This window comes from Cucurbita maxima, unplaced genomic scaffold (assembly GCF_002738345.1).
Source record: "Cucurbita maxima cultivar Rimu unplaced genomic scaffold, Cmax_1.0 Cma_Scf00054, whole genome shotgun sequence".
NCBI lineage: Eukaryota > Viridiplantae > Streptophyta > Magnoliopsida > Cucurbitales > Cucurbitaceae > Cucurbita > Cucurbita maxima.
Genome location: NW_019272070.1, coordinates 587,377 through 611,867, shown reverse-complemented (window position 1 = coordinate 611,867; position 24,491 = coordinate 587,377). Strand labels below are relative to the sequence as shown.

The 24,491-nt window shown below is 36.3% G+C and overlaps 2 protein-coding genes across 5 annotated transcripts in view; one reads left to right on the top strand and one right to left on the bottom strand.

Annotated features, from left to right (window-relative positions):
- The first annotated feature begins 9,074 nt into the window (after positions 1-9,074).
- LOC111471647 (OTU domain-containing protein 5-B) lies at positions 9,075-16,821 on the top strand. Of its 4 annotated transcripts, none has more exons than XM_023117360.1 (10): positions 9,075-9,210; positions 9,503-9,539; positions 9,621-10,502; positions 10,888-11,049; positions 13,361-13,438; positions 13,541-13,619; positions 13,885-14,030; positions 15,969-16,034; positions 16,126-16,303; positions 16,383-16,821. In XM_023117360.1, the coding sequence occupies exons 3-10, from the start codon at positions 9,798-9,800 to the stop codon at positions 16,595-16,597; spliced, it is 1,629 nt and encodes a 542-aa protein (XP_022973128.1). In that variant the 5' UTR covers positions 9,075-9,210; positions 9,503-9,539; positions 9,621-9,797; the 3' UTR covers positions 16,598-16,821. The 4 variants fall into 4 exon arrangements, with proteins under 4 accessions (XP_022973128.1, XP_022973129.1, XP_022973126.1 ...); XM_023117358.1 differs by lacking the exon at positions 9,075-9,210 and adding an exon at positions 9,217-9,403; XM_023117361.1 differs by having other exon boundaries at positions 9,156-9,210; positions 9,503-10,502.
- A 1,269-nt stretch (positions 16,822-18,090) lies between these two features.
- The window catches only part of LOC111471642 (nicalin-1-like), a 12,074-nt gene continuing 5,673 nt past the window's right edge, over positions 18,091-24,491 (bottom strand). The window contains exons 5-14 of the mRNA XM_023117350.1: positions 23,599-23,691; positions 23,347-23,511; positions 23,047-23,187; positions 22,845-22,922; positions 20,714-20,826; positions 20,524-20,584; positions 20,059-20,226; positions 19,435-19,536; positions 19,157-19,246; positions 18,091-18,609 (exon numbers count right to left, since the gene is read on the bottom strand). Coding sequence (XP_022973118.1) covers positions 18,547-18,609; positions 19,157-19,246; positions 19,435-19,536; positions 20,059-20,226; positions 20,524-20,584; positions 20,714-20,826; positions 22,845-22,922; positions 23,047-23,187; positions 23,347-23,511; positions 23,599-23,691 — 1,074 coding nt within the window. The 3' untranslated portion in view covers positions 18,091-18,546. The remainder of the gene's footprint in view (positions 18,610-19,156; positions 19,247-19,434; positions 19,537-20,058; positions 20,227-20,523; positions 20,585-20,713; positions 20,827-22,844; positions 22,923-23,046; positions 23,188-23,346; positions 23,512-23,598; positions 23,692-24,491) is intronic.

The following is a 24,491-nucleotide window of genomic DNA, read 5'->3' as shown; positions in this document are numbered from 1 at the left end:
CGAGCGTGACTGGGCCGACATGTTTTGGAGTGTACTTGCCGGCTGGACTACGTGTGTTAGGTCGTGCACTTCTGGGCCGCAGACGCTGCAGCGGCGTGGGTCACCCATAATAGAAGACTGAAAATGAAACCTTTCGTATTCCTTCGTCTCCAACGATGCTTTCCACATTTATCCCACTATCAACGGTGACCTCGATACTCCTGCATAGCCAAGGGAACTGAAAACCTAGTTAATCCACCAAGAGAACTGGGTGGAGCTGACAGACCTAAGCACACTCGCTCAGAAGCAAGAGCACATGCATCCACTAGTAGGGATGTCGGGAAGTCCGACACAGTGATGATAGGTACACTATAAGTCTTGGGATACTATGCTTTAATTTTTTTTTTTTATTGAGACTATGCGTTTCTTTATATATGGCTCATTTGTTTGTGTATAGGGTTTGAACTAGAATACGTGTTGCATGTATTAACTCTCCGCACTCCTACGGGGTAGACCTAGTTGCTAAGAATAAAGTAAAAGATGGACATGTAATAGTAGCAGGACAAACATTGAACGTAAACCTAATAGTTGTCAGTACCACAGACTTCGACGTAATACTAAGGATGAATTGGTTAGATGAGAACCATGCCAATATACATTGTTACAAGAAGGTGGTATTCTCACCACTGTCTAGATCCAGTTTGAAATTCACGGTACATGCATTGGAGTTGCCCCTAAAGTAGTCTCGATAATGAAGGCCAAGAGACTGACCCAACAAGAAGGTTGGGCCATATTAGCAAATGCAATAGATGTAAAAGGAAAATAGAAGACCTTGGACATGGTATCCATAGTGAACGAATTTTTAGATGTCTTCTCGAAAGATCTACTAGGGATACCTCCTTTTTAAACTGTGGATTTTGGTATAGAACTTGAGCCGGGTACTGGACCTATTTCTAAAGCCCCTTACCGTAGGGTGCCAGTGGAATTAAAAGAAGTCAATGCGTAATTACAAGATCTACTGAACAACAGCTTCATCTGCCCTAGCATATCTCCTTGAGGTCTGTTGGTGCTATTTGTTAAAAAGAAGGATGGCTCGATGCATCTATGCATCGACTATTGAGAGTTAAATAAGAGGAAGGTAAAGAATACGTACCCACTCCCTCGTGTTGAAGATTTTTTCGACCCACTCAGTGAAACGACAGTATTCTCCAAGATAGATCTCCACTTAGAATATCACTAGATTAAGATTAAAGAAGAGGATGTGCTAAAGACAAAATTCATAACGAGGTACGACCACTACGAGTTTGTAGTGATGTCGTTTGGTCTCACTAATACCCCAAAGGTATTCATAGAGCGAATGAACCGAGTATTCAAAAAGTGTCACGACACATATGTCATCATATTTATAGTCAACATCCTAGTATACTCAAAGACAGATCAAAAACACCAACTACACCTTCGAAAGTCCTAACCACTTTGAGAAAGAACAAGTTGTACGCTAAATTCTCCAAGTGCGAATTTTTACTGCAACAAGTATCGTTTTTAGGACATGTGGTGTCGAAAGTTAGAATTTCAGTAGATTCCACTAAGGTTGAAGCGGTCACACATGGTATTCTTTCGGCTGTGTGTGTATATTACAAAAGAAAGAAAAGTTTGAGTTGGTGACGGAGAGCATGAGAGTGGAGAGGCTTTAAGGGGGTGGTGGGGCGGTTATCCTCGCGTTGATCCTTCGCAAATATTGAATGTACATATATATACATATATATATTTCTCAAATTGTTACATATTACTCCTAAAAAGGACTTTCGTCCTTGAAAGTTCCTGCGTTCAGAAATAGCTTTGGGTATTTCTCCCTCGTTCCCACATGACTTCCTCTATGGGCTGATTTCTCCACAACACCTTGACAAAAGCAATGTCTATGTTGGGTAGAGTTTTTATTTCTAGCGCCTCCTCATGGGTTTTTCTTCATATCTTCAATCCTCTGCCACTTCCAGGGGCTCATAATCTATCACATGCATGGGATTGGTCAGATACTTACAGAATATGGACATATGAAACACGTTATGTACAGCTGAGAAGGGGTGGTGGTAGGGCTAATCTATACGCAATGGGTCTAATCCGATCTAAGACCTCAAAGGTCCTATAAAGGGTGGATTGAATTTTTCTTTGCGTCCAAATCTTAGAACACCTTTCATTGGGGTCACCTTCAAGAATACCATGTCGTTCACTTCAAATTCTAGACTCCTTCACCTTCAATAATAACTTTTCTATCTACTTTGAGTAGTGCACATTCTTGTCTTGATCTTTTTCGCCGTCTCATTGGTAACTTGGACTAATTTGGGACCCAAAAGTTCATGTTCCACTAATTCATCCTAGCACAATGTTGTCCTACACCATTTTCCATACAACGCCTTGTAGGGTGCCATGCCAATAGTTGCCTAGAAGTTGTTGTTGTAGGTGAATTCCATTAAATGTAATTTTGAGGTCCCAGCTATCCGTGAAGTCTTAACACACAGGCACGTAGCATATCTTCTAAGATTTGGCTCAAACGTTCTTTCTGATCATCTGTATGTGGGTGAAGTGTTGTATGAAATCTAGGCGAGTACCAACACCTTTTGAAGTTCTCACCAAATACCGACATAAAGTGTGGGTCTCAATCTGATATAATTGACACAAGAACTCCATGCAGTCTAACAATTTTTTTCATGTATAGTTGTGCCTAATTATCTATTGTGTAGGAAATATGCTGACTTTGTTAGCTAATCGACAATTACCCATATTAACTGTGTCACCCTTCAATGTTCTCTCATTTTCATTCTGGCACACTAAGGGGTTGCAACAATATTGCGGTTCTCTGTTTAGGTGCTTTGACTTGCTAGCATATTAAACATTTATTCACAAATTCTGCTATGTCTTTCTTTATACCATGCCACAAAAACTGTTGCTTTAAGTCTTGATACATCTTGGTATTACTAGGGTGCATCGTGAACGTGGAATTATGCGCCTCGCTCAATATCTCATTTTTCAGTTCTACCACTAGTACACACAAACGCCCTTGGTACAGTAATCCACCATCAGATGACTTGGAGTAACCGTCAACTGGTCCTGTCGCCAACTCATTAAGACTTTTTCCTAACCCAGGGTCTCTTATTTGATCATCAATGATTCTTTATCAGAGTGTGGGTTAGACTGTCAATTGGGCTAGCTATGCTCTAATTCCTTCCATTTCCATCGGTATCCCAGCTTGTTCAAAATTTGTCTATACTTGGGGCTTTCTCGTGATTAATGCTGACGAATGGGTTGTCTTTCTACTTAGGGCATCGAAGACAACATTGGCCTTCTCAGGGTGGTACTAGATGTCGGTGTCATAGTTTTTTACTAATTCAAACCACCTACGTTGTCTCATATTCAGTTCCTTCAAAGTGAAGAAATACTACAGGCTTTTGTGGTTGATGTAGATCTGAGTTTTTTTCCCATATAAGTAATGTCACCAAATCTTTAACCCAAAGACTACTGCCACTAGTTAGTTCCATGTCATACGTGAGATAATTTTGGTCATAGTCCTTCAATTGTCGAGATGTGTATACAATGACCTTTTCGCGGAGCATCTACACACAACCTAAGCCCTTCTTAGAAGCATCACTATAAATTACATAATTTTCTGTGTCATCGGGCATTGTGAGTACTGGTGCAATCACTAGTCTATCTTTTAGATCCTAAAAACTTGCCTCGCAATCTTCGATCCATACAAACGACAGACCTTTTCACATAAGTTGCGTAAGTGGTGAGATTATCATGGCAAAACCCTGTATGAATCGTTAGTAGTAACCTGCTAGACCCAAGAAACTATGTACCTCAATAAAAGTGGTTAAGGAACCCATTTTGTGACTGCTTCACCTTGGCAGGGTCTATTGGCACACCATTTTCAAATACAACATCCCCAAAAATGAGACATCGCGTAACTAAAATTTACATTTGGAGAATTTAGCATACAACTTACTCTCCCTCAGAATCGTCAGGGTCTTTCAAAGGTGCAACTGATGTTCTTGATCTGTCTTAAAGTATATTAGGATATTTTCTATGAGCACAATGACATAAGTATCCGGACATTCCTTGAACACTCGATTCATTAGAATCATGAATACTGTTGGGGCATTAGTAGGTCCAAATGACATAATCACAAACTCATAATGATCATACCTTATTTTGAAAGCTGTCTTCGGCACATCTTCCTTTTTTATCTTGATCTAACGGTAACCTGCTTAAAGATCTATCTTAGAGAACACTATTACTTTTCTGAGCTGATCAAATAGGTCTTCAATTCGTGGAATGAGGTACTTATTCTTCGATGTACTCTTGTTTAACTCCCTATAATCGATGCACAAGAGAATCGAGCCATCTTTTTTCTTAACGAACAACACCAGTGCACCCACAGAGATACGTTTAGTTTAGCTGGCGCCATACGATACGGGGCCTTAGAGATAGGGTCGTACCCGGTTCCAGTTCTATTCTGAAATCCACATCTTGATACGAGAGAATTCCTGGTAAATCCTTCAAAAACACGTCTGAGAATTCATTTTCTATAGACACTGCAATCAAGGAAGTTTCTTCCTGATAAGATAAGGAATCACTGCAAGGAGAGTAAGATTCGGATTACCTTGTTGATCGAATATCTCAAGGCAAGAACATTGTTTGAGATTTGAATCACTCCACAAGCAAGATCAATCATGTCTAGCTTGAATGATTCTTGTTGATCAAATATCTCAACGCAAGAACACTTGTTTGAGATTCGAATCATTCCACAAGCAAGATTGATCATGTCTAACTTGAATGATTCTACATGCAACCCTACATAGAATTGCAAAGAAACTTAGCCATTGACTAAAGAAGGCACAAATGATTCTTTTACTATATCTTCAAGTCTACTTACAAATATAATACATCGCTTTATATAGCCTCAAAATGAAACTATTAAAGACATTCCAAGAGTTGTAACATTCTTAGTCATAATTAACCATTATGTAATTGTAATCTAAAGTAAATAAAAAGTCCTAAAAACTCTAAATTACTCTAAATTGTAACCCACCCAAAATTTATAACAATCAACCTTCATTATTCTTCAATGTGGCATGAATTGAAACATCTTTTGATAATTTTGACGGCCTTTTCTTCACATCTTCATTGAAGTATATTGTATGATTGATGTTTTTTGGTTCATATCACTTTCTTTTTAGTATTCATGGCGCTAGCTAGTATAGCCCACATTCCATGCTATACCAACTTTTTCGCTTTCCGCCATCGATATCACTTTAGGCATAGTACCCAGACTCGTACCCTTGAATTTAAATCTAGTCTTGGACAGTAGTGTAAACACCACTTCTTTTTTCTAACAGTCTATGTTAGCATGATTTTCTACTAACCAATCCATTCCAGTATTACATCATAGTCAGTCATATCCACGACTATTATGTTTACCTCTAGGCTAATTCTTGACACTCACTTGACCGTCTTTTACCCTATTCACATCAAACAAATCCATCCATGCCAGGGTGCTAACAGAAAATTCATGCACCGAGGTTCCAATACAACTTTTTCTTGATGGATGAAGACAATAGATATAAACAAATGCATAGAACTCGAATCAAACAATGTTAAAGCAAGGTGACCAAAAACAGATAAAGTACTTGTCACCATAGCGTCAGGATTTTCAGTGTTCTTATTAGTGGAGGCATAAGTTTTCACCGGATTACAGTTATGAGTAGGGCGATCCACTACAGTCGAACCCCTCTGTTGATTTTTAGGATTATCCCGTGACCCCCTAAATAATTTCTGGCTAAATGACCCTGGCCTCACCGAAAATAGGCTCTGGTACGGGCCAAACACTGCCCCAAATGATTCTTCCCATGTTCATTGCATTTAGGTCTATCATCCTCTCTAGTATCATATCAGCCTGGTTGTTGACCACGCCTAGGATCTCGACAATGTCTGTTAGGTCGTTGTTGTGGTCAAGCAGAAGGTTGCTTATGATGATCAATTTGGTCATGAGGTCGTTTCTATCCTATTGTAATAGTCCGTGGAGGGGGTTTTTGAGATCCACCTTCTCCTCCCATGGCTTTAGCTACTCTTAGGGTGGCAACATAAGTAGTATACGTTATCGCCTCAACTGTACGATGAATCTTCTTGTCCAATTCCAAGGTGAATCTTTGTGCTAATTTATGTTTCGTGTCCACCAACTATGAGGCAAATCATTTCATTCTTATAAAGTCCCTTACATATGTGGTAAATGAACGTTCTCTCTCACTCAATTGTGTGAACTCTTGCTATTTACTCACTTAATTGGTAAATGAACATTCTAGAAAGGCACTCTTGAAGTCCCACCACGAGATTACATTTCCCTCGGACTAAGAATCTCACGAGTGCACTGCCACCACAACTCTGCATCACCTCGCAACATGAACGCTCCATATTGTACCTTCTTATCATTTGGGCAATTTGTCAGCCCAAACATTGTCTTTATTGACGTCAACTACAACTGTGCCACTAATGGATCATTTGCAATCCCACTAAAGTTACAAGGGTCATCCCTCCTAAAGTCTAGCAGGTATTTTACCTATTTGGTTGATGACAAAGCATTGGCTTGTTGGGTTGTTACTCTTGTTGCATAACTGCTTGTAACGATTCCATTAAGGCAGTTGTGAGGTCTGGTGCAACCTGAGGCGTCGTTGGAGGTGGGGGTGGCACCGTTTCTCAGGCCAATTTACCGATTCCTCACGTATCGGACCTTTTCTACCTCTTCCTCTACCTTTAGTAGCGGTCATCCTCTACGCCCTCTTCCTCTTCCTCTTCCTCTTCCTCTTGGTGGCATAATCTATATACAGCACATAACATACTAAGTCTATAATATTCCACTTACATACATTACATACTTTTCTAATCAATCACATAAATACATCCAACACATGCTTATAACTTCACATTAACATAATCATATTAACATACTTGACATAATATGTCTAACTCATGCAAACATATCAAACATAACGTGTCAAACTTTACTTTATCAAATTAATCTACTACATGCATCATTTAACTAAACCAGTTATTATCTTCAAAAAGCATACTTGACGGTGACCGTACATCTGCTGGAGGACTATGAAAGTATGGTAGGCCTACAAGATCTAAAACCTAGAGCTTTAATACCAATGTTAATGCCCCTAATTTTCTTGCCCTAAATTAGTGACATCACTACATGCCTGCCTTAAATATATATGCAGAAACTCATAATAAATACTTTAAAATAAAGCCATGGACTTACATTTTTAATTAAAAAAAAAAGTTTGAAATAACGTAGTCTTTTAACATGAAACATAAAGGAACCACCTATTAACTACTAAATGTAAAACAATGCTTTCTAGTGGCTTATCATGACGTATCTCGACTTCCATGGCCTTTCCTGCCTTCAGTGTCATCCGTGAATGGGAGCTTTACCTTTACTTGAAAATATAAGGGTAACACATGACTTTGAGTATTTTAAGAAATACTATGGTTTAGGGTTTAGGGTTTAGGCAACACATAACTTGGGTTAGTAATGCAATCATACAAATAATATGATTTGGGGCCTATTCTCTAAAACCATAACATGCCCTTGGACTCTTTCCAGTTCTAGGCAGAGTTGGATGTGTGATACTTTTCCACACAGAGCCCATGTACGCGCACATGAACCCACCAAGCAAGCTCGTATAGGTACCCCTGAGCCTGGCTTGATCGGACACAATGCATTACACGTCAACGGACGCCACAAAAAAGGAAAGGCCCGCATGATATCATGGCAAACATAAATATCGAAGGTACACGTATGTACTAACATAATATAACGGGGAAGTATCCCGATGCACATGACATACATACATGCATGAGGTCTCCATGGTTTATCATAGCATAACATTAACATCATTCCCTTTCTCGTTTCATCCCTGACATATTACATATGTGCATTATGTTTACATGACAATCATCACATTATCCATCTCATAACTTCACATGGCAAGACATGACATGACATACTGTTAAGGATATTTAGTAATAAATTATAGTTTACCATATATATTATATTTGATATTTTATTATAAGGCAAATATCTAATATTTGTTTTATTATCATAGGTATCTTTCCATTTATTGTTATTTTCATTTATTACTATTTCCATATCCTTGTAATTCATTTGATTATTAATAAGATAACTTTCACACCATTTAGGTGTGGTGGATTAATCAAACATTCACACATACATAGCATTTCATTTCATTCATAACATAGTGTAATGTCACATGCATACATTACATAGCATCATATGTCAATACAAAGAGCACATAAGCATAACATAAAATAATACGGTGCATGCATGCACCAGTGTACATCATTCAACTATCAAACTCCAATTACATGGTTGACCTTGGTCAAAGTTCCAAATCACTCTGTAGCTACCTGGAGACTATACTCCAATGTTCAATTCCACCTATGTTAATCCATATCACATTCATAAGACATATCAATATCTAAATGTACTTAAAATGAGTAAACAAGAGTGTTACTGACCTCAATTGCCTTTAATAAGGTCAAAAATAGCTTCAGGAGGGTCAAAAACTTAGGAAACGATAGTATACTAAGCCAATTAAGCCGAGAAGTCGAGCAGTTTAAGCTGAGCTGATAAGGATCACGATGTTTTAAATGTTCCAACTGAACCTATTACACAATCCAAGACTAAGAAGATACAAGTTGATTCGATAGAGGAACGATGATTGTTGTATTAGCAACATCGGTTTTTAACAATAATATGAATTAATAATTTAAAGAAAATAGTAAATGATTTAATTTAACTAATGAAATTGTATTGGAAAAATCATTATTCGTGTGGAAATGAAATCGTGGGAGAGTTGCCACGTGCGTGATTGAGGCGGCAGCAAATTATATATTTAGTTATATAAATAATAAATAATAATAAATAATAATAAATAATAATAATAATAATAATAATAGTGTTGGTGTTCTTAGCCCCCAAGTTTGGTTTTCCCACTTTTGGCTGCAAAAACCCTAAAATAATTATCCTCTTTTCAATTCATTCCTTTCTTTTTGCTCTCCACTCCTTTTTTTCTTCTTCTTCTCCACTTCCTCCCGTCCTTCCTTCCTTCCTTCCTTCTCAGATCCAACATTCCGGCCTTTCTTCTTCTCCAGGTGACCTTCTTACTCCCCCTCAGTCAACTTTACGCCATATTCTCCCTCTCTCCACCAACATTTGCCCTTTATTTCTTCTTTTTCCTTTCCGATTTCGTCTTGATTGTGTTGATCCGATCTTTCTTGCTCTTTCTTTCTTCTTTTCCTTTGTTTCGTTGGATAATTCTTTCATCGAGGTTTTGGAACGTTACCGGTGCATAATTCTTGCCCTTTCTGTTTCATTTTGTTTTTCCTGCTCTTAATTCTCTCTCTTTATCGATTTTTCTTTGTCATACATGGTTGTTGATTGCAGCTTGGACTTGTGGAACCGCCTCTCTGATCATTTCCGGGTAAATTCGACTACTTAAAAGAGGGTTTTCTTGTTTAAAGTTCGAGGTCTGGGTCTCATGAGAATTTTTAGGGGAATGCAGAAATCGTTTTGCAAGGAGCAGAAGGAGCTGGGCTGGAAGAATATATTCTGCCGAGGGTTGGGTGTCACTGCTCCCAAGGCAAGAACTCGTGATAAACCCATGCTTATTACTGCCTTCTTGACTCTCTGAGCTTCTTGGTCCATTTCTCGAGGCGTCCTCCTTTAATAAACCACTCCAATGACGAGGGTCTTTATATCGCGAGCTTCCTCTGGTGGTGGTTCTTCTTCTTCTACTAACCCCAACCGATCTTCTGCCCCTGGTGGTTCTTCATCATCTCGCCCTGAACAACAACACGTTTCTACTTCTCCACACCCAGTTTCGAAAGATGAGGACCTTGGAGAGTATGTACAGGAACAGTCTACTGTTGATGAGGTTTTGGACGCCGCGAATAGCGAAAGCAAGACAGTGAAAACAGAAGATGTTTTGATCGAAGGCTCTTATAACGATCAGCAGATGGAGATTTTGAGAGATGAACTTTCTGGAGATAATGAGAAAGCTGTTAAAGATGATACTCCGGCTCTAGGGGAACTTAGAATGATAACGGATCACTTGCAAATTCTGGAGAGGAATGCACTTGAAAAGGAGTGCTGTACCGGGGGTTCTTCGATGGCCATTCCGGGGAATTCACCACCTCCACCACCCCCTGCCCCACCGCTCAAGCCGTCTTCAGTGAACTCATCAAACACAAGGAGACATGTTTTGGGAAGTTCTAATGCGGGTAGAATTGGGTCCCCAAGAAGTAATGGCATCGCCCGGTCTGTTGTTTCAAATAGGACCTCCCTCACTGGGTCACGGCCTTCATCTCCAAGATCACATGTCGATAGTGAGGGGTACAACAGTGCCGATGAGCACAACTCTTGTTATGCGTCCTATTATGATCTGGTAAGGTTTTTAGAATGATGCAGATAATTTGATCGATTTCTTGGTTTACTCTTTCGTGTTTCCTAGACCAAATATCTTAAAATTCTGAAATTTTTCTTGTTTTCTTGTTCTAAATAAATGTTAAGACGCTAAAGTGGAATTCTAAAGATCCTCTCTTCTAGTGGTTTCCCCTGATACATTGTGCTTTAGTAGTTAAAGATGTTCATGCAACTCATATTGAATGTCAAGGTTTTCCATTTCTATTTCTTGACCAACAAATAAGGTTTTTCCCTCTTTTTAGGGGATTTATTTATATAGGTATTTGAATACCTTGAACATTACTGCATCTTCTGTAATAAACTCTTGTACTGATCCAATGTGTACGTTTCACTTTAACTCATTTCAGGAAAGAGAGAGGCAATTTGAGGCTGAAATTAAGCGAGTAAAGGGTTTTGAAGTTAAAAGAATGCTGGAGGATGGGAATTGCCTCTTTCGTGCTGTTGCAGATCAAGTGTATGGGGATTCTGAAGCATACGATCTGATTCGACAGATGTGTATAGATTACATGGTATGATGATTTCTTGAGTTGATCTCTCTTTGATGATATTAAGTTAATGATCTCAGAAGATTTTTGGTTTCAGCTTCTGCATTTGACTTGGTTGAAGGATTTAATATTTAATTTGGATTGAATTGAATGTTAATGTTGAACCAAAATTTAATATTGATATGGTAAGGTTCATTTTCACCATAACAATGTTAGTTAAATAAGACCCCAGATTTGTTTTTGTTACTGATGTTGGAAAAGACACAATACATGCCTATTTATCTTTTTCTTTTTAAAATTTTTTATACAGAGCTGGTCTGCCAATAATGGAGGAGATATATATAGGTTGAATTACAGAGAAACAGTGAAACAGTAAAATAGTGACCTTAGGCATGCCTAGAGCAGATATTAGAGAAATCAATGAATAGATCAAAGCATTAACCTTCATTAAATAGAGGGAGAGTTCAAAAGGAGGTAAGACAATTGTCCTCCCGAGCTTATGCCAAGGGAATTAGGTAAAATCTACTTAACTAGCAATAGTCATTGACAGCTAAGAATAATGCAAGATAATTGAGAGAACATACCCTTCATGGAATTCTCATTACATCTAGTTCTCCTTCGTTCTGGAGGCCTCCTGTAAAAGAGCTCTTATCTCTTTACGTCAAATTGATCTTGGTCTTCTTATCTTAAAATTCCCCAACGGGGTTTGTTTGGAGATAGGCAAACCGAACAAGGATGCTCGAATTTATTATAGTTTAAAGGTAAACCATATTTGACAAAAAGGATATGCTAAGTTTTTTATTTAAATATAAAAAAAACGGAACTATGATAGATAGCCAAAGAAGGCATGAAAGATCTCCAGTTGGAAATGGTGTTGGCTTTTGATTAAAGAAAAAATGATTGTTGTAGTATAGGGGGTACACGGACACAAACTATTTGTAATAGAGCTAGCCTACACTAGAGTCGTCCACCTTTCTAATTTTATCTTTATTTTTTTTAAGTTATTATGACCTTTCTAATTTTATCATTAACTTCTTTTTAAGTTATTCCCAAAAAGTTGCCATGACAACATTCTAAACAGTACTAAGCCTTGAAGCCCACAACAATTGGATGGACACTCTGTGCTGTTAAAAAAAATGTATTCCAGAAGAATTCAGCAATATCTCCAACAATAAATTGAAAGAACAATCAAAGAAAAGCTGGATTTAGCTTTCCGTAAAATTTTGTATGGCCTACCAACTAATGAACTATTAACGACACCTAACTAACTGTAAACAAATAAAGGGTAGTTATACTGAAACAGCAAATTGAACTCACCAGTCACCCGTGTTTTTTAAATCCAGAGGCGCACTAAGGTGCAATGGCTCTTTGGGGCTGAAGTGCAAGGTGCAAAAAAAACAAAAAAAAGCACGTTTTGTTTTTGAGGTAAACTGTATCAAAAACAGAAAATATAGGTACATGTATATATACACAATAAGAAACCTTCAAGGAAAAAAAAAAAAGAGGTTCTAACGAAGAAAAATGTATAAACGAACAAGGTCCAAATATTTTCCTTTTAACATAGTGTCAGTACTCCAAAACAAAGAACAAAAACAAAGTTTAAAGTCCTACACTAGATAATGGTTCATCCTCATTCTTCCCATTATTAGACTTATAGCCATCTGTTAGTTCTTTGTCTTCAAACTCGAGAGTTGTCCAAATTTACTAGTGTGGGTGTGGGTTGTGTGGAGGATGAACATGGAGCTTTAGTCTTGGTTATTGAAGTATTAGCTCTAGATAATAGATAAGTTCTTTTGGTCCAGTTTCTCTTGAAACATTGCCACTTGTTAAAGAATCATCGTCGGATGCAAGATCATCCTCATCTTTAGAATCATCATTTATTCTTCTTGTATTGTCATCAATATCTTTTGAAGAGATGGGGTCAATGACTTCCCTAATTTTATATCGACGTTTCAATGCCCTATTATATTTGATGAACACCAATTCATTCAAACAACTTTCTGCAAGCCTATTCCTTTGCTTGCTATGAAGCTGCAAGCGTTTATATTGAAATTCCTCTACAATTTGAACTAAGAATTTAAAACTTATTTCTCAAAGTAATTTGAGGAGAAATAACTAACTTGCCAAAAGAACTCTCCAATTATGTTCGCATCACTGCAAGTAAGACCTAAAATCCTCAAGTCAAACTCTTGCAAGTTTGGAGCTGATTGTCCAAAATCGTTCCACTATTAGATGACTATTTTGATAATATTCCATCTCACTTTAGTGTAAAGATCATGGTCCATTTGGATCCAGTTTTTCCTGTACATTTAATTGAGTTTACTATACTGTTCAGGAGCGTGAGAGGGATCACTTTTCCCAGTTTATAACTGAAGGATTTACATCTTATTGCAAGAGGAAAAGAAGAGATAAGGTTTGGTGTAGTTTAGATTGTTATTATTATGTTCTAATTCTATAACCTTTTCCTTCAATTTTGGTGCTTGGTGATGGAATGGGGTTATTTCATCTGTTGCAGGTATATGGAAATAATGCTGAAATCCAAGCGCTTTGTGAGATGTATAATCGACCAATCCATATTTTCTCATATGGCACAGGTGCAAATTATGTGTATATTCATATGGTTATAGTTACTGCTCTTGGATAGTGGTTTAGCTACCTTTTTAAAAAGTAGTGCCCAATTGTCTATGCTTATAGTTTGTGATTACTGCACTTTTTGGCGAAGAGGGCAGTATTTTATATTTTTATATTTTTATATTTTTACGTTCTCATGGTTTGTTACTATTATCATTAGTTTTAGTGTTAAATGAAAGTCTTCGGTTTTTTTATACATTTTTTATAATTACCTTTATTATAATGCAGAACCTATTAACATCTTTCATGGAAACTATACTACTGACCTGCCTCCCATTCGGTTGAGTTATCATCATGGCAATCATTACAACTCTCTTGTTGATCCACGGCGCTTAGCAATTGGTGCAGGGCTTGGCTTCAGCAGTCTTCGAGGGGTATGCTTATATTTTAAAGCTCTACATTTCTTCTTTGTTTGTTATAACAACAATTAAGGAAACAGTTAAAGGCTTCCCTGGAAACAGGGAGATCTATAAAACAAGGTGAAAAGATGGCAACCCACCCTATCAAATGGTTTTTAAAATACTTTTTCCAATAAGCCTTCGAAGGGCATAGTATGATATGGCCTGTTCAAGGCATGGTATTGTCAGAGACCAGACAATTCCTTTCTGAGAGAAAAGTATAACCAAGAATTTAAGAAAATTATAGGGTTTTGGTTTTCCTTCCCTTTCTTGTAATTTCATTTTTCAATGAAATTATGTCTTGCAAAAAAGCAAATAATAATAATAATAAATAAACAAACAATCAAAAGAAAATTCTTGACTGCCCTAAACCTTTAAATAAATGTTGTCATTCTGCCCATAGGTCTTAGGGCAAAAGATTTTAGAGACGTAGTTTTGGACCATGAATTTTTAGTCTAAATTTAGTTCCTGAATAGTAGGGTTTAACTTCCTTAATGATTTTTTTGTGTTAAACTCTAACTAGCCATTGTTATTACTATTTTTACTTAAATATTGACCTTACATGCCGTAGTGACTAGCAGGTTTAGGGTGCCGTAGTGACTAGCAGGTATAACATCGCATAAGGGAGTAGTTTAGCTGGATAAATGAGGGTGGAGGGGAGACAAAAAAAGATGGTGGGGCATGAGTGTAATACATTTTAAACTGGATGTTTTACCACTCTATGCGTTTGTATTTTATTTGGTTGGTCTACCACTTTGTGCCATCTTCAGGTCGTGTCGAATCTCACTTATTAATTAGTTAATATGATGTGTTATCCATATATAACTAATATGAATGATAGGAAAATTGTATCGGAATTGAAAGTTCAACACATAAATGGACTTTATAATATCAGTGACTAAATAGATGCAACCGTGATTCATTTTTTAATGCTCAGAGACTAAACTAGAGACTGAATCTGTATTGAACCACAAGAATTTTTTGCTAAGGTCTTGGCAACAAGGATGAGATTGCTGCTGAATTTTTCTAAGGGAGCATTTGGTGCTAGGAAACAAATTTTAGAAGACACATTTTAGATGAGGTTCTCATACTTAATGAGATGAAAGAGGATTACATATGCTTTATACAAAAAAAAGGGGGAGAGAAATGTTATTTTTATGTTGATTTGAGGTATGACATAGGATCCTTTATTCTTTTATTCCTTTTTGTAGTAGATCTTCTTGCCAGACTTAATCTGACAGGCACAAATTCAACGAGTGAAAGGTTTCTTTGTAGAAAGGGACGACCTCTCTGATTTGCCATTTTGTTGATGGTATCATCTTCTTTTGCTCTGTGTCAATCTCAACGAAGATCTGGTTTTAATTTTGACAAGAAGAAATTTTTAGTTTTGACTTCAATTGTGATCTTGGTAAGCTTGAGAGATAAGCTCAGTTGTGGACGGTTGTGAGATTTTATCTTTGTCCATGACATGGGCATTCATTGATATGTAGTCCAAGGGCTTGTTCTTTTTTAGATCCGTGGTTTGGAAGAATTCGATGGTGTTCTCTGCTTGAAAGAAAGCCTCTTTTAAGCTTTTTGAATCCGTAAGGAACTATTTTCACGGGTATTTTCTTCTTCTTTTGAAAATATTTTGAGTGTGAGCAGTTGAGGAGTTGATCCTCCCAGGATTAATGAGTCAGAATATCATATCACTATTTCTTCTACAGATAGAGACTTTTCTGACTGAGTTCTTAAGATTTAGTTTATCCACCAACTGGTTCCTATGGCCAAATTTAACTGAAGAACTTCAATGGATGATCATTCTTTTAAAATACATTTGATGACTATTGTGCATCAGTTGCATTTGATGAACTATTGTGTGTTTTTGAACTTTTTTTCGAACATCTTATGGACCTTAATGTTTTCGGTCTGCAGGCAAATGTTGACAAGGATAAAGTGAAGGCTGCTTTGAAAGCGCAGCAAGATCAACAGATTGACAATGCAAGTATCTTGGACTGTTAAATTTTTAGATCACAGGAGATTTGTGAAGTAAAAGTGATCTTAACATTATTTTACTTTTCTGACTTGACAGTCTCTTCTTGCTCAAGGACGGTATTTCTCAGATCTTGAGGTTACTGAAAAGGAGATAGAACAGATGGTGATGGAAGCTTCGAGAACTGAATATCTCGCTAAATATTCCTCGAAACAGCAATTGGACCGAAGAGACAATTCCTCAACCCCGGGTGCAGAACCATCTTCTTCAGGCGCCAGTACGTATACTCTTCTTATGACTCGTACTTGTTGGAAATGGGAAGTAAAAAACGTTAGCTTTAATGTTAAAAATTTCAGGATCGTCGGGAAGTGAGGGTAACTGTAAGAGAGAAAGCGGCGGGGTGCAGGAGTCGGTTTTAAGCAATGGGATGCAAACAGTGCTTTCGATGGGGTTCGGTTATCTACAGGTGATCGAAGCTTATAGCATATTTGGAGACGATGTGGATTCAATGGTTTGTTATTTGTTGGAAACTGGGGAGAGCAGCAGACGCAAAGGCAAGGCCACAGAATGATGGAGTGAGTAAAAGCAGCAGCCAGCTTTTACGTTAGGACGAACACTACTACCGGTGGAAAAGGGTTGGTCTCTCAATCTCTCTCTAATATTCCAACAACATCATTGGTTTCACTGGGTAAGTGAGAAAGTATTAAAGAGAGAGGCGTGTATGGGAACGAACTTGGATCCTGTTCTGGCATCATCATATATGATAATAAAGCAAACTCTACCCTTTTAATCTCATCTCTATTACACAACCTCTCCTCTATTGGTTTATAAAAAATGTCATTCAAGAAAATTCTCAATGTTTTATGAATATAAAGGGAATTTTTTGTTCTTTCCAAAAAAATTGTTAAAACACTACTGAATCTGTAGCAGTAAAGGGGAAGATTTAATTTTGAACCCAAATTGAGATTTTCCCAAAGAGGTAAAGAGGCTTTGATCTAAATAAACCCTTTTGTGTGCATGGTTGGCTTTTTTTCTTTTTCTTTTTAACTTTTACCTACATGACTTAGGGTTCATATGAACATCTCTAACATGAAGTCAATGTGTTACATACAATTCTTTTTTGAATTATAACAACCATATGCCTTGAAGTGGAGAATGATATGGTACAATTTAGGTTTGAATATTAATTTGATCTAAGTACCTCTTGAGTTCAGCTAAATTTAAGATTAGAAAATAAACTCTCACAAGTTTTGGTGAAGACTTTGGGGAAGTATAGGAGATTCAATTGTTTTATAAAATCATAGTTGTTTTCAATGCTTTGTTGTACGAAGAAAAGTTCACTTAGAATCATCTTACATTGCATCAACACCTAGAAAAAATTGGAAAAACAACCACCAAAACCTACCAAAAAATTTTAGAAAAAATGAGGGCTCCCGATGGTTGAGCTCAATTTTATTATTATTTTGCAAATTCAGGCATGTGACAGTTATCTGAGGGTTCACTCGTTGAGTTGGCTTACTACATGTCTACTATTGTAATGAATAATTAGAGCATAAATCCCAACACACTAACTATTCGATACTTCAAGTAAATTTCTTTTTAAAAAAGGACAGCTACAACAATCTCAAACTAAGCATTAAGAGAGATCCATTTTTAAAGACACCCAAGCAAAAACCATATGATGATTGCAAGTCCAAGCAAGTAATAATTCATCACTGACTTTGAGAAGAATTGCATGATGAAACCTGAAATGTTCTTGTTCAAGAAAGAGCTATAAGAATCAGATAAGACACCAGGAAGCAAGAACAAGAACTAACATATCATTATGATCTAGAAAGTATGGATTCTGGATTGTACCCCATCTGCAAATTGAGAAAAAGGTAAGAGGAATTTGGAAACGAACAAAAGCCTATCACTCTGGAATCATTTTGAACTTGAAATGGAGATATGTGAGATGAAATCATGTATATATTATTTCACATGTCAGTAACTCCATGCTTTCATACTGAAAGTCAAGGATTTGATAAAGCTGAATAATTAACAAAATATCAAACTAATGACTAGGTGAAGTTAATTTCAAAGCCATCAGGCAACTGTGAAATAATAATGATAAATAACATCAATATATTCTGAGAGATTTTCAGAACTGTTCGAACTGAATCTATTGCCTGTCTCTAACATCAACCGAGCAAGAAAATAATAGACACCAACAAATTCTAAGGAAAAAATCATTGCCCAAAGTGGAAACCACAAATGAGGGTTAAACAGTGCAAATTTAAATGAGAGAAAACGAAAAATTATCGCACCTCGAGAGTTCTCATAACAATATGTCACAGATGATATGACTGAAGGATGTCAAAAAGAAGAAAGAGAGAATCCTGAGAGGAATGCCACATAAAATCTTCAGTTCCTCGAGCTCTTATGCCACATTGGACCCCATCGTAAGGCCTGTCTAATCTAGATGGGAAAAAATTCGGGTGGCAATGATGCAAATCCAAGCATCAAAATCTACTGCAGTCATCAAGCTGTTTTTACTTTTCGGGAAGGAGGGCGTCTAAATAGACCAATCAGATCGTCGAGACCCTATGGAACAGAAACATTTTGTGAGTTTGTACTATTGGAAGGGTGAGAAGTACAAATTTCTTTTAAATAAAACACTTCAAGAGTGTTTCCAAGGAGCAAAACAAATATTTTACTTACAAACACTATTCTCACAGTTCATCTCAAACTCAAAATGTGCTTATGAGTGCTTTTAAATAAGTATTTTTGACAAAGGTGCTAATTAACAAATCAGATTTAACATTTGTTTTATACTCTTTTGTGTAATTCACAATCAAGCACTTGAGCCAAAACACTAAAGTATTTTCTCGCAAGACTTCTTCCAAAACTATTTTTATGTTTCCAATGAGCCTGTTTGGAAGGACCTTTTCAAGTACTAAAAACTTTTTAGGCACTTGAAAATTCAGTCCAAACTGAATATACGATCATTTTGAGTGACAATTGCTTGTAATCAAATGTCCTCAGAGCCTTTTTCATCTCATAGACATTTATCTATTTTATTCAAGATTAAGGAATTCTATATCATGAGGGATAACTTTGTGAAGTCGATAAAGTAAATAATACAACTTACCCTGGTTGTGATCACAAGGAAACAGAAGAGTAAAACTAAATACGATCCCAAGACCAAAAGCAAAACCAAGTCGAATGTCACGCTAGCAACCTGAAACAACGAACATAAAGCTTGCTTAGATCCAAGCCAAGAAAGAACCCAAGGATAAACATAACCACCAATCTAGAATCAGCTAACACGAATATAGAAAATAATGTTGTACAAAACTAAAATAAATGGAGCTTTATTTTCAGATGGAGCAAGTAGAGAGTCAAGTTCACAATTGATCTGCGAAGTACCTGGTATACGTGAAGTTTAGCTGCAGTTGAATCATAAAAGGTGAACACCCCGTCAAATGGCTCATGTTGCAAGCTCACATCATGGGTATGGACCTCCAGTTCCTGAAAAGAGTAGAAACATATCATTGGACGAGGCCTGGGAGGTGACTTCAATTAGTAACCTAAAGCATTCGTATGAGTCAGCCCAGCCAAACTAACCAACCACTAAAATAGTGCGTCTGCGTAAATGGTTTTCATGCTTTTGTAACAGACAAACATCCAAGGAAAATATGGATTAGCACTGACCGTAGTAGTTCCACCATATAAGAAATAGTAGATTTTATCAACCTAATTTAAAAAAGAGAGCTGCAATTTCTCAAAAATTCAGAATTTTTTAGCACGTCAAGTATGTTTCAGAGCAATATTTTCAGGTTGAGCTAAATGGAAGGGAACAATAATGGTAACAACTGACAATTTTGTTTTATGATATAAATTTTTCTGATGCCAGTGAGATGGAAGGAACAATCTTTTCAGATCAACTTTTTTTTCCTTTTGAAATTGCCAATCAATCTTTGGGCGAATACAATATATAAAGATAAATGAAAGATGGTATCAATTGGCACAATTTTGTTTATGATATAAAACCTTTTTTAATGCCGATATGAAAGGGTCATCTTTCGACAGAAATGGAGCAACTCGAGGCGTCCGTGACAAAAGATCCAACCATGATCGAATATAAGTTGGATTGACTGCCAAACTACTATCATCTGCAAATACTTGTATATTCTTTCCTTCATATCTGTAAATATGCCTCTGCATAAAATACAACGAATTATGCATTGGAGAATTCTGAAAAAAATATATATATATATATAAAATAATACCACGGACATTCTGAACCATTTACAATTTGAAACCAATAATGAATGTCATCCATACTTGTGCACTCTCCACTTATAAATAACAGTAGAAGCTAAGTGTCATATTTAAACATTCTGAACTTGTGAATTCTCAATTACCAAAAACAAACACTTGCAGCTGGAAAAGGGAAAAGGGAAAAGGTTGTGATGGCAGAAAAAGTATGGCTAAGCAAGACATAGTAAAACTTACTGCAAGACTCTCTGCGACTAACTTGATACTCTTGGCAATTGCACTCTCGTTCAAAAACAATCTATTGGAAGTTACGGTCTTGTCAGAATATACACATCACACATTTCTGCATGAATATACATACTCGCACACATGCAAACATAGAAGTGAAACAGAACCAGGAAACTGATCAATTTCTTAAAATTAGAACCTGTTGTCAGCTAAACCTCCAGTCCTTTCCAAAAGCTCAGGAGCAGCGGAGATTCCAGAAAGGGTAGCAGCAGTTACTCTCAATCTTGAAAACTGTTCGTGCTCCCAGGCTACCTACAGCATACAAAGGATTTATCGAGTGGGCTACGATAATCACAAAATAAAAGTAAAAATCATATACTATGCTAAGGGAACCAAGAACAGTCTTTTTTTTTAAAAAAAAAAAAAAAAATTATTAAATAACACACATCATGATGAAAAATGTGATGATGGAGATGTACACTAGATCAATTTGAGAACAAGCAAAAATCTTCGGCTCTTTCTGATTTGTCCTCTCCCGCCCCCTGAATAAAAAGGAAAAAGAAAAGACCGTATCCACTTTCCTACTAAATGTTGCTATTATCCTAGAAACATCTTTTTCTTGGAGAATACACCAAAGGATACAATAACTAAAAGAACTCAGGGTTGGTTTGGGTTATTAACTAATTTTAAGCTAAGAAGCATGCACACTTACTTTAGTTTGAGCTATATATTACCCTAGCCACAAGATAATAATGCAAGTCCACATTGTCAAAACAACCAAACATAGTAATACAATGATTCCTATATTTAGAATCACAATTACAAATTTCATTTTTCATTGAGTATCTTGTACGATACTGATACCCTAGTCATCAAATTTCCACTAATATTCTCACTCTTTTACCAATGACAATGGAACCAGAGCCAACGTCCAAGTTCAACAAACCACTCAGTGGGCAAGATCTCAACTCAAGTTACCAGAAGGTCTGGTGTGATTGTTTATAAATCCTGATATCAAAAAGAGTGTCAACTCAGGTTAATAATGTTAAACTATACTATAGATGTATTAGAAGCTAATAAACGTAGGAAAGCTGGGGAGTTTCATAAAGACGATTTAGTCATGGTTCACCACCTATGCAAGAACTCTAGTAAGAGACAACAAAGTGAGATGGTTTTGGGACTTACCTATCCAAGAATTGACAACCTATTGGGATATCTACACAAGTTGAAGAAAGAAGGTTGGACCATATAAGATACTCAAAAGAGTGGGATCTAATACATAGGTTCTTGAATTTCTAGATGTTTTACATACCTCCAAGGCTTCTAATCTTTCTAATATTATTTTTGGTAAAAGAAAATATTAAAATAAAGACTCGAGCACAACATGCATTTGAGTGCAATAGCATGAAATGAAGCACACAAAAATAGGAAAATAATTTTTTTTAAATATGTTAGAAAATAAAGAAAAAAATAGAAATTTTACATGTGAAGAAATGGGGGACAAAGATTAAAAAGAAAATTTCAAAATCTAAGGCCACAAGTTCCAGAACATGGAGAGTATCATCCGAACATAAAGCTGCAATCCTAAACTTAAGAATGAGTTTTTCTTAAGGGACCAATAAATGTGCGGTACTTATTATTTTTAGTTGTTTACTTGACCATTATTAACTCTGTTATTTTAGCGTTAGGTGGTTTGTTATTTTCTGTTAGTTACTGTTAGTAGCTAAAAGTAAGACCAAAACATAAAAATACCTACGCAATCATTTTACTGAATAATTATTTTTTTAATAAAATTCCAGTCTGATTTGTTAAAGAGTTCTGCATCAATCAGAAGCCAAAAACAAGGTACGGAAAGGCAGGAGAGTTTTTCTCCAGATATTGCAGTCACAAAGCATCTATAGTTTTTTTGTATCATAATCAACATGCAGACTAATAGGCTTACTTAAACCACCCATTAGATTTGCATGCACACATAGAAAGAAAGGTGGGGAAGCACAAGGCACAGAGTAAATGAACGTGAGTATTTTGTTAAGAGGATAGAGTGGGTATGGGACACCCTCGGTTTGATATTAAAGGAAGATTCTAGGGCAATGTATGTGTAACAGATAGGTGGGAGTTAGGCTTGTTCTGGGGTGAGAATGAACCTTTCAAACCGTCCTGTCTTCTTTTTCCTCTTTCTATTTCAGTAATATTTCTATATAACGTTTTAGATTGTAGATCAATTTTCAAAAGAAATAATTGAATTCCATAATATTCTTTTCAGTGAAAACTAATTTTCTGTCAAAAAAAAAAAAAGAAAAGAAAAGAAAAGAATTCAGGTGAATGCTCACTCGAGGATTTGAAATATTAATCTTCTTGTGCTTCAGATCAACTTTGAAGCCCAAATCCTCGGCGACATTTGAGAAATCCTACAGAGAGCCCAGGTCATCCACAATAAACCGTTACAATAAATAACACCGTATTAAGACAATAACATTTTTTTTTTTTTTTTATTTACACAAGACAAAACATTTTAAGAATACATTTGCTTACTTCAAATATTTGCTTTATGTAAGCATTTTCTGGAGGCTTGGAGACATGCAGCCATAATTTGTCATCCCATGAGCCAATACTATTTAAGCAAATGGCATAGTCAATACTCTCACGGATACGGTGATCAAAGCTTTGAAGCCACTGGGAAAACGATACTTTACATTAATGGACAACAAATAGAAACAATTATAAAAAAATAATAATAATCGAAATGAAGAAGTTTAACTAAATGGATTACATTGTAATGATAGAAAGAAATAATAATTATGATGATTGTATGTACATATAAAGAATGAGAACCTTGTGAGTCCCATTGTAGTTGTAAGGTCCGCCAGAAGTGAGCCCAAAAAGTAGATTGTACCTTCCTCGTGTCTTAGGACTGGAATAAAGAAGAGAAAATAACCTTGCAATTTCAAGAAGTGCAACAATTCCACTTCCGTTGCTATCACTTCCCACAGATAATTCCTACAACCAGAGAGAAGATCCACATCATCTAGATAAAATATAGATAAGTATGGTAGATAATGTTAGTGCACTAAACAAATCACATACAGGAGAAGCGCCAAATGTATCATATGATGCTACAATTGCAATTGTTGGGAGTTGACTAGCATCTCCATCAAATTTTAGTCCAGGCAGCCAACCCTGACACCAATTTCAAAATAAATAAATACAAAGATGAAAAAAACGATGCAACACTAAAAAAAAGAATTAAACAAAAATGAGGGGAGAACAAAGCTAATCACAGCACCTCAATAACAGAATACAAACTACACAAATACACCAACCAGGGAAATGGTAAATTATATGGAAAATACACAATTAACAGTTTGACACCGTTGTATTTTTTGACACATAACCTCTCGCTTGACCTTTCTCCATCTTGACTCCTCTAATCACGTGAAATTTTCAATTTAGTTTAACAGATATATCTGATAGAGCGGTCAAATAGACTGAAAGGTATAGGGGACCCAAACCAAAGCTAGGGACTCGGAAGATTACAAAAAGATTTCCAAAAAATCAATAACACATTAAGAGGGTAACTACAAACACATGGGTACTAAAAAGTCAAAGAGACATAGACACAAAATTTCATATTTTTCACATTCCTAAATTAACCCAAAAATTTAAAATAAATAAAGAGCATGTTGGCCTGATGAGAGTGAAACTTCCATTGATCTTCCACATTTACTTCTAAGTTCCACCCCTCTTTCAGATACGCATAGATACTATCCCTACGCTTTTCTAATGTGGTATGGATACCCAAGACTCCAGAAGTATTTTTTTTTTTTCCTTTGTCCTGGATTGTTTCAAATGTTTCAAGATGGGTTTTGGTTTTAGCAAGAATCTACAAAATTAATGTTTGTCTGATGAATGTTCGCTTTTTAAAGCTTAGATAATAATTGTCTAAACTTTCTTCTTTTTTTTTTTTTTTTTTTTTTTTT

Excerpts from the sequence above, each read along its gene's own strand:
- LOC111471647 (XM_023117360.1), top strand. The coding sequence starts at position 9,798 with ATGACGAGGGTCTTTATATCGCGAGCTTCCTCTGGTGGTGGTTCTTCT. Across the intron at positions 13,439-13,540 it reads AGAGGAAAAGAAGAGATAAG|GTATATGGAAATAATGCTGA; the intron begins GTTTGGTGTAGT and ends CATCTGTTGCAG. Across the intron at positions 14,031-15,968 it reads GCTTCAGCAGTCTTCGAGGG|GCAAATGTTGACAAGGATAA; the intron begins GTATGCTTATAT and ends TTCGGTCTGCAG.